The sequence below is a fragment of the Mercurialis annua genome, linkage group LG1-X, assembly GCF_937616625.2.
Source record: "Mercurialis annua linkage group LG1-X, ddMerAnnu1.2, whole genome shotgun sequence".
NCBI classification, from domain to species: Eukaryota; Viridiplantae; Streptophyta; class Magnoliopsida; order Malpighiales; family Euphorbiaceae; genus Mercurialis; species Mercurialis annua.
In genome coordinates, this window is record NC_065570.1 from 8840765 (window position 1) to 8858760 (window position 17996).

The 17996-nt window shown below is 33.4% G+C and overlaps 1 protein-coding gene across 1 annotated transcript; it reads right to left on the reverse strand.

Moving 5' to 3' along the window:
* Positions 1 to 2675: 2675 nt before the first annotated feature.
* LOC126666041 (BAHD acyltransferase DCR) lies at positions 2676 to 4561 on the reverse strand. The gene has a single exon (XM_050358989.2). The coding sequence runs from the start codon at positions 4455 to 4457 to the stop codon at positions 3066 to 3068; it is 1392 nt and encodes a 463-aa protein (XP_050214946.1). The 5' UTR covers positions 4458 to 4561; the 3' UTR covers positions 2676 to 3065.
* Between the last annotated feature and the right edge of the window lie 13435 nt (positions 4562 to 17996).

Sequence of the window (17996 nt, forward strand, 5' to 3'; positions counted from 1 at the left end):
TTTTGTCATGAAATCTGCAATCTCACGGTTCCTTCATTCACCAAGTCTCTCAAAAAATGAAACTTCACATCTATGTGTTTACTATTGCCACGGAACACAAAGTGCTTCAATAATTGTATTGTTGAACTGTTGTTGCAGTACATTAGGCTGCCTTCTTCTCCCTTATGCCCAACTTTTCGAGCAGCCTCATAAGCCAAATGTATTGACACGCACAAGAAGCTGCAACAATGTACTCAGCGTCAGCGGTAGATAGTGTCACCACAGGCTGCTTCTTTGTAAAGAATTCTCATTTCAGTCCGTGTAAAGCTTTATTTAGCTTATATACCTTTTCTTCTTCTCCTTTCTATACACCTCTTCTTCAAGTTCTTGAAGGAATGCACTCTTGACATATAACTGGTATACTTCCCACTTGTTTTGAGCTGCAGTTGCCAAGATAAGTCTTATTGTATCAAGACGAGCCACCGGAGCAAACACCTCTGTGTAGTCAATTCCATATTGTTTCGCATATCCTTTGGCCACCAATCTTGCTTTGTGCTTCTCTAAATCGAACCAGACCGAATTGAATTAATTTTTTTTATGTTTTTATCAAAACTGAACTTAATTTTTAATTTTTTTTTATCAAAATATACACAAACCAAAATTTAAATGATCGAAAATTTTCAAATTGAACCATACCTGTCGGTTCGGGCAGATTTTCATTTCAGTTATTTTAGCTCACTTTATATTAGCACTTTCTTTTTTGATAATTGGGGGTAGGGGTGGGCATGTACCGGTTAACCGGTGCATGAGGGTAATTTGTAAACCGGTCCATTGTAATACGGTTTTTAAAATTAAAAACCTAAACCTAAAATTTTAAACGGTTAACCGGTAAATTGGTTAACCATAAAAAACGGTTCGGTTTTTCGGTTTTGCGGTTTTTAACCATATAACCATTAGAAAAATTAAAGACAAAAAAAGATATATTTTTAATTCTATTTGATTTTTTAGCAAACAAAAAAAACTATAAAAATTCAAATTATATTAAAAAAATATAAATCTAAACTATCTTATAAATAGTTAAATCAATGCAAATATTTAAAACTATTATTATTTACAAATAATTTATGAGTAATATTAAAGCTAGATTTGTATTTTTTGAATTGTTTGTAGTGTTGTTCACGTCCACTTTCTACTATTTATAGACTTAAATATTCCTATTTTTGTTAAGTAAATATTTTAATAAGGAAAACAAATTTCTTTTACAATATTTTCATATATAAAATCTCCTAAAATATATAAATATTTCTAAATAAAATATATATCAATATATTTTTATATTTAGATTTTATTGTGTATATTATAAAATCAATATTATTTTATAGATCATAAAATATATCTTATTAATTATTAAAAATATATGAATATATATATATAAACCGGTTAACCACGGTTTTTAGAAATCCAAAACCTAAACCTAAACCATTAACCATGAAAACTAAAAATCAAAACCTAAACCTAAACCGTTGGACCGGTTAACCACATTTTTCGGTTTGGTTTTCCGGTTTTGGTTCGGTTAATCGGTTTGACCGGTTTTTTTGCCCACCCCTAATTGGGGGAGGGGGGAGCGCTTGTGGGAGGAAATGAACCCACGACCTTGACAATTTGCTGTCCAGCGCTTATACCATTTGAGCTACAGCTCGTTGGTTATATTAGCACTTTACTGGACAAAATTATGTCCAAAAACAAACTCAATTATTTATAATATTAAATCAAACGAAATTTGGTTCAGTTTTGGCACAGTTACTTGGGTAATTGATCGTGGACGTATCCAAACCATCACAATTTTTGCATTTTTGCGTATAAACTTGAGTATTCATAATTTGGCCGAAAAACTATCTGTTGAATTGAAAGTATATAACTGAAAAATACAAGTAAAAAACAAGTGTCAGTCGACCAAATTCGGATCTCACGCCATCATATAATATTTGGGTGGAAAATCTCTTCTAAAATAAAACTAAACTTTAGTAACTAAAAAAACGGATTAAAGTTCGATCACAAAAATAAAATAAAGAGGTAGTTTTGCTACCTTCAGAGTTAATTATCTCTCTTACTCATTCTTAATCCTGCATTAAATTACTAAACAAAACAACATGAGAAAATTAGTAATTTCAATTACTTTACATCTTCATTCTTCACGCATTCTCGTTTCTACGCATGGACAAAATGTTTTCTCTTGATACAAGGTACTTGAAGTGTTTTGAATGAATTTTAACTATAAAACAACATATTTAAATTTTTCACATTCAAATTATTCTAAATAAGTCTTTTGCAGTGGATAAAGTCCTAACTTCAAATTTTAAATAGCCGAATATATGAATACAATTTGAACCCGCAATCTCATTCAAGTGAAATTTATCAACTTAACTGCGTCTTTAGGAATCACTTCAGCACCCTATAACATGAAATAATATATGTTCATTTATGATCCAACAAAATTGGGAAAACTCCTTGTTTGAGGGTAACTCACCATCTGCTATATCATATGCAATCAAGGAGTGAGTAGTGACCATCATAATTCTGATTAATTTAGTTGCTTTGAGTTAAAGCAACATTTATTCAATTTGATGATAAATCCATTTCTATTTCTAAATTAGTTCATATTTTTATGACTTCATTGTTTATAATTCTATGCCAAATGGAATTAAAAACTATCATAATATTTTTAATTGGAAAAGCCTATTTTTGTTATAAAAATAGAAAAATTGCCCCATGTACAATGTCTTGCATTTTACACACAACACACACTACTTGACCAAACAGCCCAAGTGGGTGGGGTTGCTGTTTTGCCTATTATCCTCTCTCTAATATATATATGAATCTAAAACATTATTTAAAACAATTAACTAAAAAAAAAGCAAAAAATCATACTAAATCACAGCCATCCAAATCACCACCACATTTGACCACCATTGATTTTGACAGCTACATCATCAAACCCCAACATTTTCCATGTACCTTGTCCAATTTTCTTATCATTAAACGTTGACTGGCCCCACTCATACTACGGTGTAATACACTCACACAGATTAACTTACATACTGCATGAATTCATCATCCTTTAGAAGCTCATCCATCGTCTCAGGAGCCAACACTATTTCCAAATCAACGGTCCCATTTCCATCTCGTCCAGGAAAGGCTGAGATCTTCCCATCAAATTTGTTGGCCCTACCACTTCTTATCGCCAAAGGCCGGCCCCACCCGAAATCATTATCGTACATTGGGAATCTAGGGGAGCTTCCCATGGTGATTGATGCACCATCAAAGTTCCCCAATGGAAATAGCCTTGGCTCCCTTTCCCAGTCCGCTACACCCTTCCGCACTGTATTATCGTCGTGTGCGACCACGTTTTTGTGTAACAAATCTGCACCCCACTTTAGATCACTTGATAGAAGCTCCCCGATTGAAGCAACGGTCGGGATGCTTTGTATTGCGTTGCCAAAATAGTAAGGATGTAGCCGCGGCTCTAGCCTGTGACGGCAATTCACAGCCATCCGAAACGTCGTCGTTTTTAGTGGAGAGAGATTCCTCGCGCGTGTAACTGACTTCCATAGCTGTGCACATAATGATTGAAACGACGAAATTTCTGCCGTTTTGTTGTTATTTTTATTGGTTTGATCACCATTATTAGCGACGATTTTCCAACCGTCGTTTTTTTGTTTCCCAAGTATTTCAACTAAATTATTGCCGTTAGCTTTGGACTTCAGTTTAAGAATAGCTTCTCTACTGAAGTGAAAAATCCTTTCACGCAATTGTACATCGCCGGAGAACGTAGCTTTGGGACCACCGGCTGGGAATTTGAGCACAGCCGGAGAGTTAAAAACGGTGTCGCGGCTAAAATCTGGTGACTTACTGATTTTCAAGAAGTCGGCGCCGCCTTTACAAATTTCAGCAAAAGTATTAAAAAAATGCCAAAACGACGTACCATCAGTAACTGCATGGTTTATAGTACAGCCAATAAAAGCACCGTCACCTAGCTCCGTCACCTGCACCGCCATTAACGGCTTATAATGGCCAGAGTAGCTCAGGGTATAATCAAAAGTAAACAATTCTTTAACATAATCAGGCACGTCATCACTTGGAGAAAGAATGCGTTGAGAAGAGATATGTCTAGCTTCAGCATGGAGAAACTCAACTCCGGCAGAATTGCAGAGTATATGAACATGGCCGTCGGCGTCCGTCTGGAGACGGCCGGCGAGAGGAGGGAAGAACGATAGGGTAGTAGAGAGAGAGCGTTTTAGAAATGTGATGAGTTCATCGAAGGGGTACGGTGGATAAGAGAGGAGAACGCCTTTTTGGATGTACTGACAAGAGAGCATAGGAAGATCGGAGACGGAGAGTTTTAGGGTTCCGACGTCGGGGGATTCTTGGTCTGGATAAACGGTGCATTTTGAGATGACTGTAGTGGAAGAAGTAGGCATTTTTGTAATTTAGAAGTGGGAAAATTATGTGTTTGGTGAGTGAGAAAATGGAAGCAGTGGAGGGGTTTATATAGGAGAAAGAAAAAGAGTTGGATTCATGAACTTGGTAGTTTCGTGGTGGTTGATTTTCTGTTTTGTTTTTGTTTTGTTTGAGTGTACTATTCATTAAATTTTTATGGATTTTTTATCAACAGAAGATGTATGAAAAGAGACCAATGAAAGAGAAAGAACTAATTAGACACGTGGACACCACACTCAATTATTTAACAGTAAGCCATAGTTGTATTTAATGGATTTATCAGAAAATTAAGGATGAGAAGTGATTAATTAGCTACTTATGGAAAACCTGTGATTAATTAGCTAAATATAACCGTTAGGGGCTAATTATGATAGTCACGCTATGCGCCCGCACAGCGGGTCCGGGGGACCGAAATGGATTTTTAACCTAATTCGACCCGAATTTCGATAATTTTGAATATTAAATCCTAAAATTCAATAAAAGACCTCGATAAGTCAAAAAGTGAGATTTAGCTCGACGTTTTACGCGAGTAACGATAATGAAAAACGTTAAGGAAATTATATTATTCTCGAATACGAGGAATAGTATTCGATAAGTCGTGGATACGACTAAGAATTTCTGGATACGTGAATAACAATAGAATGAAACCAATACTTAAATTACGAAAGTATTATACTTATAAACATTTGAATTGCGTCTGACTATTAAACGTTAATTAATATGTATCAGACGTACGACCAGGCAGTGAGGGCACTAGATGTGTACTAGTACGGGCATATTACCACATCGATCTTATTGTAGAGTGGATAGCGGTCACTGTGAGTTGCACTTTACTTACGTGTATAATATATTAAAGTTATTTTATATAGATATATATACTGTTTATATGCATCGCATTACATATAATTGATTGAAATTTTATGTGTTTACTTAATTTCTATATACGAGAACTAGTATGCGATCCGAAGAAACTAGCTACCTATTGGGTGTCAATAGGCTGTGTGATCACCAGTATTGAGTCAGTCTAGTGTGTTTGCATTTGAGAAATGATAAGACACAGCTGGGAGCTGACGATGATTATGAAATTTATGATTGGGTATATGATTTTGATACGAGTGAGCACTCGGCTACGGTGTAGTCTGGAGTCCCCGTATCTAGTGGCTGGGCCACCAGCGAGTTGGACTCGCAATTGATATTTACAATTGGGTTGAATGATATATGATTATTCGAGAGATGTGTCGCATGCTAGGATATTAGTTTCGTACGGATTAAATACACGTTTATATGTTTTATATTATTGTTTCTTGAAATGTGATGCTATATTTTATGATAATACCGTTAGTAAATGCGCACTCACTCAGTATTTTCCCAAATACTGACCCCTCACCTTTGATGTTTTTCAGGTGCTTAGTTTGTGGACCTAGCTAGAGGCCAATTTTGAAGTCCAGAAGTCAGCTGTATATGTTAGTTTCTGACTTCTGTGAATGCTGTAGTAGTGGTCCTTTGTCGGTAGTATAGTAGCCTAGACAGCAGTTCATTTTGATTGTATATATTAACTGCTGTCACTGTTTTATATGCATTTTGATAGGCTACATGTTTGGTATATGATTCACGGCCCCAGATGCCGGTGTGATGTTTTGAGACACTAACTGATGTATATAGTACCGCGAGGCCAGTTCGTACAGGGTACGGTAACTAGAGCCCGCGAGGTCAACAGAACAGTTAGTGTAAATGTTTATATATGTTATATATTTGCTTCTGTTGTGTTACACTGTTTGTTATTATTATTTGCGAAAAATTATTTGTGATTTTAGGCTTGCTACGGGTTCCGGAGCTACCACTCCCGTTCCCTAGCGCCGGTTGCGGCTTTATATTTTGGGTTGTGACAATGTTGTTATCAGAGCAGTTTGGTCCAGTTACCACTGCTAGTTTTGTCTGATTATCTGTTCGATTGGTAGTATTTGTCAGTAAGTATACCTAGGAACTACTGCAGCATTGAGTCGGACCCTAGTTGTCTGCATTTGATTGATATGTGCATTGTTAATAAGCTTTATAACGCGCGCGAACCAGGACTATTAAGTTAGTAAGTGAATAGTATCTGTTTATGCGGACGACGAAGGCAACTAAGAATTTGTTACTTATGTTAAGAGATAGAAAGTGGTTATATGTTTGCAAAGTACGAACGATTGAGGTAATTACGTGATTATTACTTGCGCTGAGGTTATTAAATGTTTATCTGCTTGTGAATTACGTACGGCTGGATTACATGCTAAATGTTTACAGCATTTATAAATTGATGTTGGGATTGCGTGTGAAGTGGGCTCAGATGGTCGCTTACGTTTGAAATTGTTTCTTTTCAGCATGTCTGGGCAAAACGGAGCTCAGTCGCATGCTGAGGAAGAACGGGAGGAAGCGCCTCCTATATTTCAAAACGGGTTTCATAATGAAGTAGGCGAACCATCTGGGGTCCATCAGAATGGATTCCACGCAAATACTAGAGCATCGCCAGAAATATATCAAAATGGCTATATGTCTGTGTCGGAGATAGGTAGTTCTTCTGGAAACAGAGTTAGAGTGCATTCACCGGAGATAGAATACAGCGAAGAAGAGGAAGAGGATCCGGAAGAAGATCCGGAAGAGGATCCTGAAGAAGACCTTGAGGAAGATCCTGAGGAGGATCCAGAAGAAGAATTAGAAGAAGAAGCAGAAGAGGCAGATCCTCAGGAAGGAGAGTATGAAGAAGAAGAAGAGTTAGATGAATTAGACGTCGAAGAGTACAGAGGTGACTATTTCTGGTAGTGTGCGGAGATACCGCAATTTGAGGAAAGATGCAGACATAGCTAACGGTCAGGCGCAGATAGCCCTAAACAAGGTTAGGAGGCAGATGCGTTCTTTTTCTAGAGGGATGTTGACTGTAGAAGCGTACTCTATTGATTTTCTGCGGATGGCTGAAGGAGTCCCTAATATGAATGAAGACAATAGGACCATTAATCGTAGGTATGTCAGGGTTTTAGGACCTCAGTTTGATGAGCTGTATGAGCACGTGGACGAACATTTTAGTACGCTTACTACAATGGCCCGTAGGATTGAAACAGAGCATGAGCGGGCGGGTGATCCGGTACGACCCTATTACTTTAGACGTGAGTACCACCCAGAGTACGTCAGTACGTCCTCCAGAACTACAACCAACCCTTACTTTGTTCAAAGAGGTGGAAGAAACTCCAGTAGAACAGTTAGGGGCCGACATACAGGTGTAGTTATTAGGGAACCTAACGTTCCGCGTCAGGCACCTCCAGGTATTAGTGATTTACGTACTTTAAGTAATTGTGTTTATGTGTTTGCATTATTGTGTTTATATAATTGCTGCATTGCATAATAGAATGTCAGTAATAGGGTATGCCTATATGATAGATCCTCGGAAAGCGAGAACCTATAGGAAGCGTTGTAGTTAAACACGCGCCTAATAAAAGAATAGATAAACATAACTCACAAAAACAATAATATAATATACACTACATAATACATCTGTAGTGAACGTAATTCCTATATTACGTTCTAGAAACTATAAAGGTAAAGAAAGATTATTACAAAAGGAAAATCAATGTGGAACATCGACCCTTGCGTTGTACCTGACGTGGTACAGAGCATCGGAGATGTGGATATGATGATTACAGCAGTAGAAAATTTTGAATTTAATTGAGTTGTCGGAGATATGGAGAAAGAAGGGTTGTGACAGAAGAATAGTCTGTAAATGACAGAAAAATTTGACAGCAATACAAAAATTTGAAATATACCCAATAAGTGTAAAGAAGGCCGTTAATAGTCGCAGAGCGTGTAATCTAGAGTAAACTTATGATTTTATGAGAATGTTGAAAGTTTTTATGAATTTTTAAGGTACAATTGTGCTCAGACATCGCATGTGATATTGCATAATCACGATAGAAATGCATCAGAAACTGATTTTCAAAATGTAGAATCATGCATCATGTCTTTATAATGACAAAGAAAATGCAATTTCGAGCAACTCCTTGGTGATGAGAGGTGTCATCACTCTGAGCAACAATTGTACTAATGATTTTTAATGATTTATGAAAAGTAGTTTCGAAAGAGCTGCGCAGCCAAATGAAGTTTTAAAATCGTTTTGTTCAGTAAGTAAACTCGGATGTAAAGCCCTGCGACAAATAGTAAAAGATTTTTAATAAATAAAAATAAAAATTGTAAAAGAAACTCCAATAACAGAATAAAGCCATGTTAATAATTTTTGCAGCAAGGCTAATAAAGTTAAAGGAGAATGTGAATAAGGAATTATCGCCGGAAAGCATACGCGGGTAAGCTGCGATACACTAGCAATATCTAAAGATATAACAATTATCCTTATGCAAGAGTAAAGGGTGAAACGACAGGGAGTCGTGCTAGACGAAGGAAACGTAACAAGTACATAAGAACGGTATATGATTATTCTTATGTGGAAATAGATAGGGTAGCAATCCAAAGTCATAATTGAAAATAAAAATAAAAATTTAAAGGTATAGAGGATGAGAAGATGATACTATGAATGATAAATATCAAGTGATATTTAACCTTATCAATATCAGTGTTTGAAGATACAGAAGTAGAAAGAAAAGGAGATACAAACGACGAAGTAGACGATTTTGCAAAACGTGAAGGTTTAAGGTTTGATAGATTAAGAGAGATGATGATGCTACATGACTGATATTAAGTAAAGTTATTAATGTCAGCATTAAGAGTTATAAGTTGCGTTAACAGAAAGAAGAAAGGTTAAGTGTAAAAGTTTTAACATAAGGAAAAGACACACGTATAGGCGTATGTATCAGTAAATGTAGAATGGTGAAAGATATGAAAGAAAGTATAATGAGGAAACTCATATACCCTCAAAATTTTACAAAATGATTAGAGGCATGAAAAGTTTTAAGAATATGCGAGAAGGATTATCGGAAGAAAGCAGCAATACCAGAGCTCTTATAGATAGAAGAAAGGTGTAATGAATACAGTAAGTAAAGAATAAAGTGATACTTTATTGTTATTGGACAGATAGGAGTGAACTATATCTAAGGAGCCACGATGACATACGAATGAGAGGTGGTGTTAGTATAAAGAAATTAAGTTATTAAGAATCTACTGAGTATGTTAAGGATAAAAGTTAAAGATGAAGTTAGTTAAAGGTTAAAGATAAGAAAGAAATTCAATGAAGGTTAATTAACAAGAAAGATTCTTATGAGGTCATTATGAATGAGAAATTATGATATAAAGGAAAGACTGTTTTGACTGATAAGTCAATAGAAGATTCGAGACGAACCTCAAAGGAACAACTAAAGACAAGAGAATAGAATAAGAATATGACTTGTACTAAAAGGTAACTGTACAAGTCATACGATTAAAAGTAACGTGAAATGAAACGTATAAGACAATGATAAGGGATGCCAAATCACGACTAACAGAACGACGAGGAGTTCACGGGAGGTTAAAGAAGCAAAGGAGAAAGAAATCGAAAATAGTAAAGAATGTATCCGGGTCAACTATTTGAAGAAATAATAAGTATATTAGATAGAGTGCAGTTCGAGAAAGATTGATTAATAAAAAGCGAGGTGGCAGGCAATGATCGAGAGGAGTAAGAAATGATAAGAACCAGTAAGAAAGGAAGGTGATAATTACAGATGATAATAAAGATCATAACCGCAGGTTGTGATTGCGAGACAAGACATTCATAGAAATATGAACAAAGTAAGTATGTCAATAAGGATGAAAATGGCGCGTCGTGACCATTTACGTAAAAAGAAGACTAGTAGCAACATATAGCTACTAAGAATGGAATGAGGAAATGAGAAAACATTAGATTATGATTAGCGCCAACTAGGTAGCAATGATGCAAGGACTACAATATCAAGAATACGTCCAAGGATCATACTGTTTTGGAAAAGATAATAGATAAGACGAAGGTACCAGTAAGAGAATTTTCAACGATGTGACAGCAAACAGCTATACAAGACAGGAAGCTATAAGAAGAGAGCTGAAAATTAAAGTACAAGAAAAGATACAACTAATATGTGTTAATGGACGCTAAGGAGGCAATAAGGATAAGTTAAGATCCCAACAAGATTTATGAAAATTCGAGGACGAATTTTTATAAGGGGGAAAGAATGTAATACCCCAAAATTTTTAAGTATCTAATTGGACCACGTGTCCAGTTTGGATTCGCCAAAGTGGCATTATCGGAAAGTTTTCCGATAAATAAGTTTTAGCAGGTCGATTTTAGAAAAGATAATTTCGGAGAAAATTTATATTATATTTCAATTCTGAAGTTAGAATTGGAATAAAAAAGAAAAATGTCAAGAATAGTCCAAAATTGGGCACAGGGACCAAAGTGGTAATTTAGCCACTTTGTGTCGAAAATAGAAATATTGGATTTTGACGGGAAAGTGCTAATATCGAGCTTTGTATTATTTATCGGATATAAATAATACGTAGAAGTCGTAATAAAAGAGTTTAACGATTTAGCTATGGACTAAATCGTACGAAAGAAAAGTTTGAAAGATAAAGTGTAACAAGGAAAGAAAGGAAGGACTAAATCGGACTTTTAGCCATTTAATATAAGAATTTCCATTTGAATGAAGGAAGGCATCAGAGAGTGAGGATCCAGAAGCTTCATTTTCCATCGATCAACTTCGTTTCTTTACGGTTTCTCCGTTCGACGTCCGATTCAAGCGATTTTCGCGGCGATTTCTTCGGAATCGAAGGCTCTATCTATTCTAAGCTTCAAATTAAGGTAAAATTCTTGAAATTTGGTGTGATATTCGAATTTATGGGCTGTTTTGGTAAAGGATGTGAATTTGACGTTTTTGGCTCGGTTTAAGTGTTTTGGTAAAAACGGAACTATGGATTTTGAAGGATTTGAGGTTGTTGATGTGTGAAGTAGGTCGGGGTGCGGCGAAACGGCCCCGAAACGATGTTTCCAGGGCCGAGCATAGCGAGCAGCTATGCGCCCGCATAGCCAGGCAAGGCTATGCGAGCGCATGGCCAAGCTATGATAGTCACGCTATGCGCCCGCACAGCGGGTCCGGGGGACCGAAATGGATTTTTAACCTAATTCGACCCGAATTTCGATAATTTTGAATATTAAACCCTAAAATTCAATAAAAGACCTCGATAAGTCAAAAAGTGAGATTTAGCGCGACGTTTTACGCGAGTAACGATAATGAAAAGCGTTAAGGAAATTGTATTATTCTCGAATACAAGGAATAGTATTCGATAAGTCGTGGATACGGCTAAGAATTTCTGGATACGTGAATAACACTAGAATGAAACCAATACTTAAATTACGAAAGTATTATACTTATAAACATTTGAATTGCGTCTGACTATTAAACGTTAATTAATATGTATCAGACGTACGACCAGGCAGTGAGGGCACTAGAGGTGTACTAGTACGGGCATATTACCACATCGATCTTATTGTAGAGTGGATAGCGGTCACTGTGAGTTGTACTTTACTTACGTGTATAATATATTAAAGTTATTTTATATAGATATATATACTGTTTATACGCATCGCATTACATATAATTGATTGAAATTTTATGTGTTTACTTAATTTCTATATACAAGAACTAGTATGCGATCCGAAGAAACTAGCTACCTATTGGGTGTCAATAGGCTGTGTGATCACCAGTATTGAGTCAGTCTAGTGTGTTTGCATTTGAGAAATGATGAGACACAGCTGGGAGCTGATGATGATTATGAAATTTATGATTGGGTATATGATTTTGATACGAGTGAGCACTCGGCTACGGTGTAGTCTGGAATCCCCGTATCTAGTGGCTGGGCCACCAGCGAGTTGGACTCGCAATTGATATTTACAATTGGGTTGAATGATATATGATTATTCGAGAGATGTGTCGCATGCTAGGATATTAGTTTCGTACGGATCAAATACACGTTTATATGTTTTATATTATTGTTTCTTGAAATGCGATGCTATATTTTTATGATAATACCGTTAGTAAATGCGCACTCACTCAGTATTTTCCCAAATACTGACCCCTCAGCTTTGATGTTTTTCAGGTGCTTAGTTTGTGGACCTAGCTAGAGGCCAATTTTGAAGTCTAGAAGTCAGCTGTATATGTTAGTTTCTGACTTCTGTGAATGCTGCAGTAGTGGTCCTTTGTCGGTAGTATAGTAGCCTAGACAGCAGTTCATTTTGATTGTATATATTAACTGCTGTCACTGTTTTATATGCATTTTGATAGGCTACGTGTTTGGTATATGATTCACGGCCCCAGATGCCGGTGTGATGTTTTGAGACACTAACTGATGTATATAGTACCGCGAGGCCAGTTCGTACAGGGTACGGTAACTAGAGCCCGCGAGGTCAACAGAACAGTTAGTGTAAATGTTTATATATGTTATATATTTGCTTCTGTTGTGTTACACTGTTTGTTATTATTATTTGCGAATAATTATTTGTGATTTTAGGCTTGCTACGGGTTCCGGAGCTAACACTCCCGTTCCCTAGCGCCGGTTGCGGCTCTATATTTTGGGTCGTGACAAAAAAATAAAGCGCAGAGTAAAAACATAAATGGCTGACACGCTTAAGGTATGTAAATCAAGTTAGAATTTTAGGGTTATCAAATGCTAATATTTTTCTAATATAGGTAATTAGCTAATTCTCTCTTGAAGTATTAGATAGTTTGTTGAGAAATTATAGAGTGAACCGAATTCGCCATGTAGAATTATAAACCATCCATTAAATGCATGACACGTATCAATATTGATTGGATATGACATTTAATTACGGCACGTGTCATGAATTTAATGAATGGTTCATAATTCTACGTGGCGAACTCGGTTAATTTCTCTAGTTTGAATAGTCATATAATATTAAATTCATAATCAAATACTTAAAAATTGAAATAAAAATAATTAAATTTATTGATGATTTTAGACCTGCAAAATAAGTTAAAAGGAGTTAAAATGGAAGAATAATTTAAAAACAGACAATTTGACAATTGAATTACATAGTAATTTATAAGTGAACTAATTAATAAAAGTATAAAAATAAACTTTGATTTTACTCATTTATAAAACATTTCGTCACAACAATAATTAATAATTATAATAAAGATGATTATAGTCGTCAAATTTGTATAAACAAATGAATTGGGACAAAAAAAAAGGATTATGGAAAACATAAATAATTTCATGTCTTCTCGTCAACTTGTAAGGCCAGATATAATGCTTTGGAGAGGGAGAAGAAGTACAAAAGCATCAGTTTCTAATGCAAAACGATAATATGTTTGGTAATGATTTTGACGTATGGTTCTAAATCAATTAAACATAATTTAATCTATACTAGTAGTAATCTAGCAACCTAATTATTGAACAATAATTATGATTAATTCTTCAACGGTGCATGCATGTAATGATGTATTGGGTGTAGGAATTTCAGAATTTTGGCAGCTGGAACAGTCTACTAATTCCGAAGTTTAAGACATCTTTATCCTCTATGTGTAAATTAAGAGGTTAATTTGATTTACTATATATACAAAAAAAATTAGTAATTTACATTAAACTTTCCATATCATAAAATAAAAAAATAAAGTCATTTTTCCCCATTAAAATAAAAAAAACAGTGTTATTTAAACGCAAAGTAATTGAAATTAAGAAGAAAAACATAATTTAAGATTAACAAAAAGAGTCTAATCTATTTTTTTTGAATGCATATCTAATTTAAAATTTCTCCTTCAACAGAATAATATATACAAGGTTCATGATCTATATGATGTTTCTCACTAACTCTTATACCGGTGTTCAACTGTATAAATAAAAATGTATCGGGTGTGTATCGAGCGTGAAAGTTTTATTGTGTATGAAAATTTGTGAAGTTTCATCTAAACTTCTCATTATGTTATGGTCTAATATGAGTACAATTTGAATTCGAGCTTTCCTCCGTATTGTGTTATTTATATTTTAATTATGATCTATATGTTGTATGCTTGATTAAACTTAGATCGATTTGTAATTTTCATTGTATTGAGGTTCTCTTTTAAGTTGGTTTGCACTATTTTTTGAGCTATTTATGTTCATATGTATTTGTTCATCTTATTTTAAAAGTCTCATTTGATTTTATACTCAAATTAAAAAACTTTAAAAAGTTATTATATTTTTTTTGTTTTATCCTTATTAATGATTGTGTAATTTTTCATGAAAGTTCTTGTAAGGTGATTTAAAAAGGATAAAAAAATTAAATGTAAAAATAATTTTAAAAATAAAAATAAAATATTTTAAATGGAACATTTCAAAATAGAATATAAGACTTCTAAAACAAGATGAAGGGAGCATGATTTTTTTGTTGGGTGTGACGTGTTGGACTTGCGTCGGTCAAATATGACTAATTGAACTTGCTAAATTTTAAAGTTTTACAGTTGTTCTTCCGTTGTTATATTATCTAAAATACACATATAATATTATAAAAAAAGCTGTTAAAAACCGTTAATTATTACTAAAAATTAAATAATTATAATTTAATTGGACTATTACCCAGTTAAAAATAAAAAGAAATAATAATATTAATGGTTTCTAAACTTTCTCATATCTACCAATTCAGTGTTTGGACTATTATTCAACTTGATCAAATTAGTTGATCTTAAAAAAACAATTATAGATCTTATTCTGTCTATGTAGAAATTCAGAGAACCAATGAGCTATAATTTAAATGATACGTGTGCAAGACAATATTCAATTACAATTATAAAATAAAATTCTTTCACAAACGTTAATTTGTTTTAAGTGATAAAAAAGTCTAACTAAAATATTTTAAAATCAATCTTTTAAGAGATATATTTCATTGGGATAAACATCAAAGTACATCGTAAACTGATTGAACAAAAAAAAACGCAGAAACCAAACAATTAATTTACGAAGAAAACGAAACAAAAAACAGAAATTTGAAAACAAAATTTTGAAGGCGACATTGAATATGTAAAATTTGAATGTTGAAAATTTTCTGACACCCATTCATTTTTATACAGATTCTTTTTTTGTCCGCTTCAACTATATTTCAATGGCTTCCGTAAAACTATGAAACTTTGAATCGTCGAAGATGTTGAATCTGAAAAACGTTATTCCGTGTTTGTTTTAAAATCAAATTTTACATATTTATGATTTCATTGAGATTAAATTAATTTTAAATATTATGATGGTTTATATATGTAGTAATTGACTTTTTGTTAAAAAAAATAATTGATTTGATAAAAAGAACAAAATCTAAACACAGGATTGATGAATTTTAAAATATTTAGATATGAGTGTAATTATTATATTTTGGACTCTTGTTAGTGTTGTAGAAAGGCTTAATATATAGTTTGACTACTGAACTTGTACTCATTAACCTATCTAACCTCTAAATTTAACGTCTCACCTATCAAACCTCTGAACTTATTAAATAATCTGATTTAACCCCTAAATTTGATAAATATATAAATATTGAACCCCTCCGTGCCACCTGTCACTTGAAACATTCTAGAAAAAATTGTGTACGGAGGGGTTCAATGTTTACATTTTTATCAAGTTCAGGGGTTAAATCGGATTATTTGACAAGTTCAGAAGTTCGATAGGGGAGACGTTATGTTTAGGGGTTAGATAAGTAAAACGGTACAAATTCAGGGGTCAAACTATGTATTCAGCCGTTGCATAAACATAATGATATTATGGCAAGATTACAGTCAAAGCGTAACATATTTTTCCACATGCATATCACCCAACCAATACTTGATTTTACGTTTCAAACTACACTTTGTTTTATTTCCTTTCAATTTATACATTTATATTTTTATTTTGTTGTTCATTTAAAAAAGAAATTGTTTTAATGCTTGTAAAAAAAAATCCATAATTTTAAACATAAATCTTCCTATCACGCATACAGTTTAAGCTATGAATGAATCTATAATGAGGGTGAATGATTTATGAGCAGATTATTATTTTTTATCGTGGTCTGCCATTATTATTTAGAATTTTTATAAAACTATTAATTTTCAGTTAAATGTTTATATTTTGTTTTTGTAAAAATACGCCTTTTTGATAAATTATTATGAGATCATTAATATATTATTGGTAGATCAGATGGCGTAATTTAAAAAAAGGTTTAAAAAAAGTATCTTTACAACAGTAAAATATTAGTGCACATTGTTGTAAATTTTTCTAAAGAAAACGTACAGGACATAATTTCCTCCATTATATATGTGCTTATTATCACATAATTCTTTTTTTATATATAAATAAAAATATTATAATTAAAAGTAAATGTGATCAATTGTTCTAAATCAACTAAAATTCTGTTTTTAATCTACAAAAGTAGAAATCCTATCCTTTTAAACAACAGTCTCATCATTAATTAAGTAAAGGGAAGTTTAGGTATTTACTCCAAAAATGAAAATATTTGCACATTTTACCTCAACACAGAAAAGTTGCATAAAATACCTCACGTTTTTTTCAGATTTATGTTTTTACTCTGGGTTTAAAAATATTTATGATTTTACTCCGTTATCATCTGATTATCATAAATCCCTCTGTAATTATTTTTTTGCGCACGTTATCATCCAATTATCATAATCTTATCATATTTCATTATCATCTAGGTATCTTACTGCAGTGTTATGATAACAACATGATAATATACTGATACTGAGATGATAATCAGATACTGTTTTATCATAACATAATCATAGATATTATCATAACATTATCATATTTCATTATCATCTAGTTATCTTACTGCAGTGTTATGATAACAACATGATAATATACTGATACTGACATGATAATCAAATATTGTTTTATCATAACATAATCATAGATATTATCATAACATTATCATCTTGATACCATAAATATCATCATCTCGGTATCATATGATAATGTTATGATAACGAAATATGATAATATTATGATAACGATTTTATAATCAAACATTATTTTATGCAGAATTTTTTTCCCCGCAATGTTATGATAACTACATGATAATACAGTGATACTCATATGATAATCGGAGGCTGTTTTTTTATAAAAAAAAATAATTTTTTCTGCAGTGTTATGATAATGTGATGATAATGCAGTGATACTCATATGATAATCAGATGCTGTTTTGTTTGCAGAAAATCGTTTTTTCATCATAAAATCGTTTTTCATGCAGCTTTTTAGATCTAAAATTGAAAAAAATCAAGATTAATTTATTTAGATCTGAAAGTTAAAATGAATTGTATTTATCACCACGAATTAAGAAAAAAATCGCTAAAATCAAATATGAAAGAACGACGGAGCGACGACGAAACGATGGCGGAGCGACAACGGATTGATGAAGGAACGATGACGAAAAAAAGAATGAAAATGGAGAAGAAAAGAAGAATAAAGAAGAAGAAGAAGAAGAAGAAGAAGAAAAATGGCGAGAAAAAAAGAAAGCAGAGAAGAGAAAGAAGAAGAAAGAGAAAGGGAAAAAAAAGTGACAGATA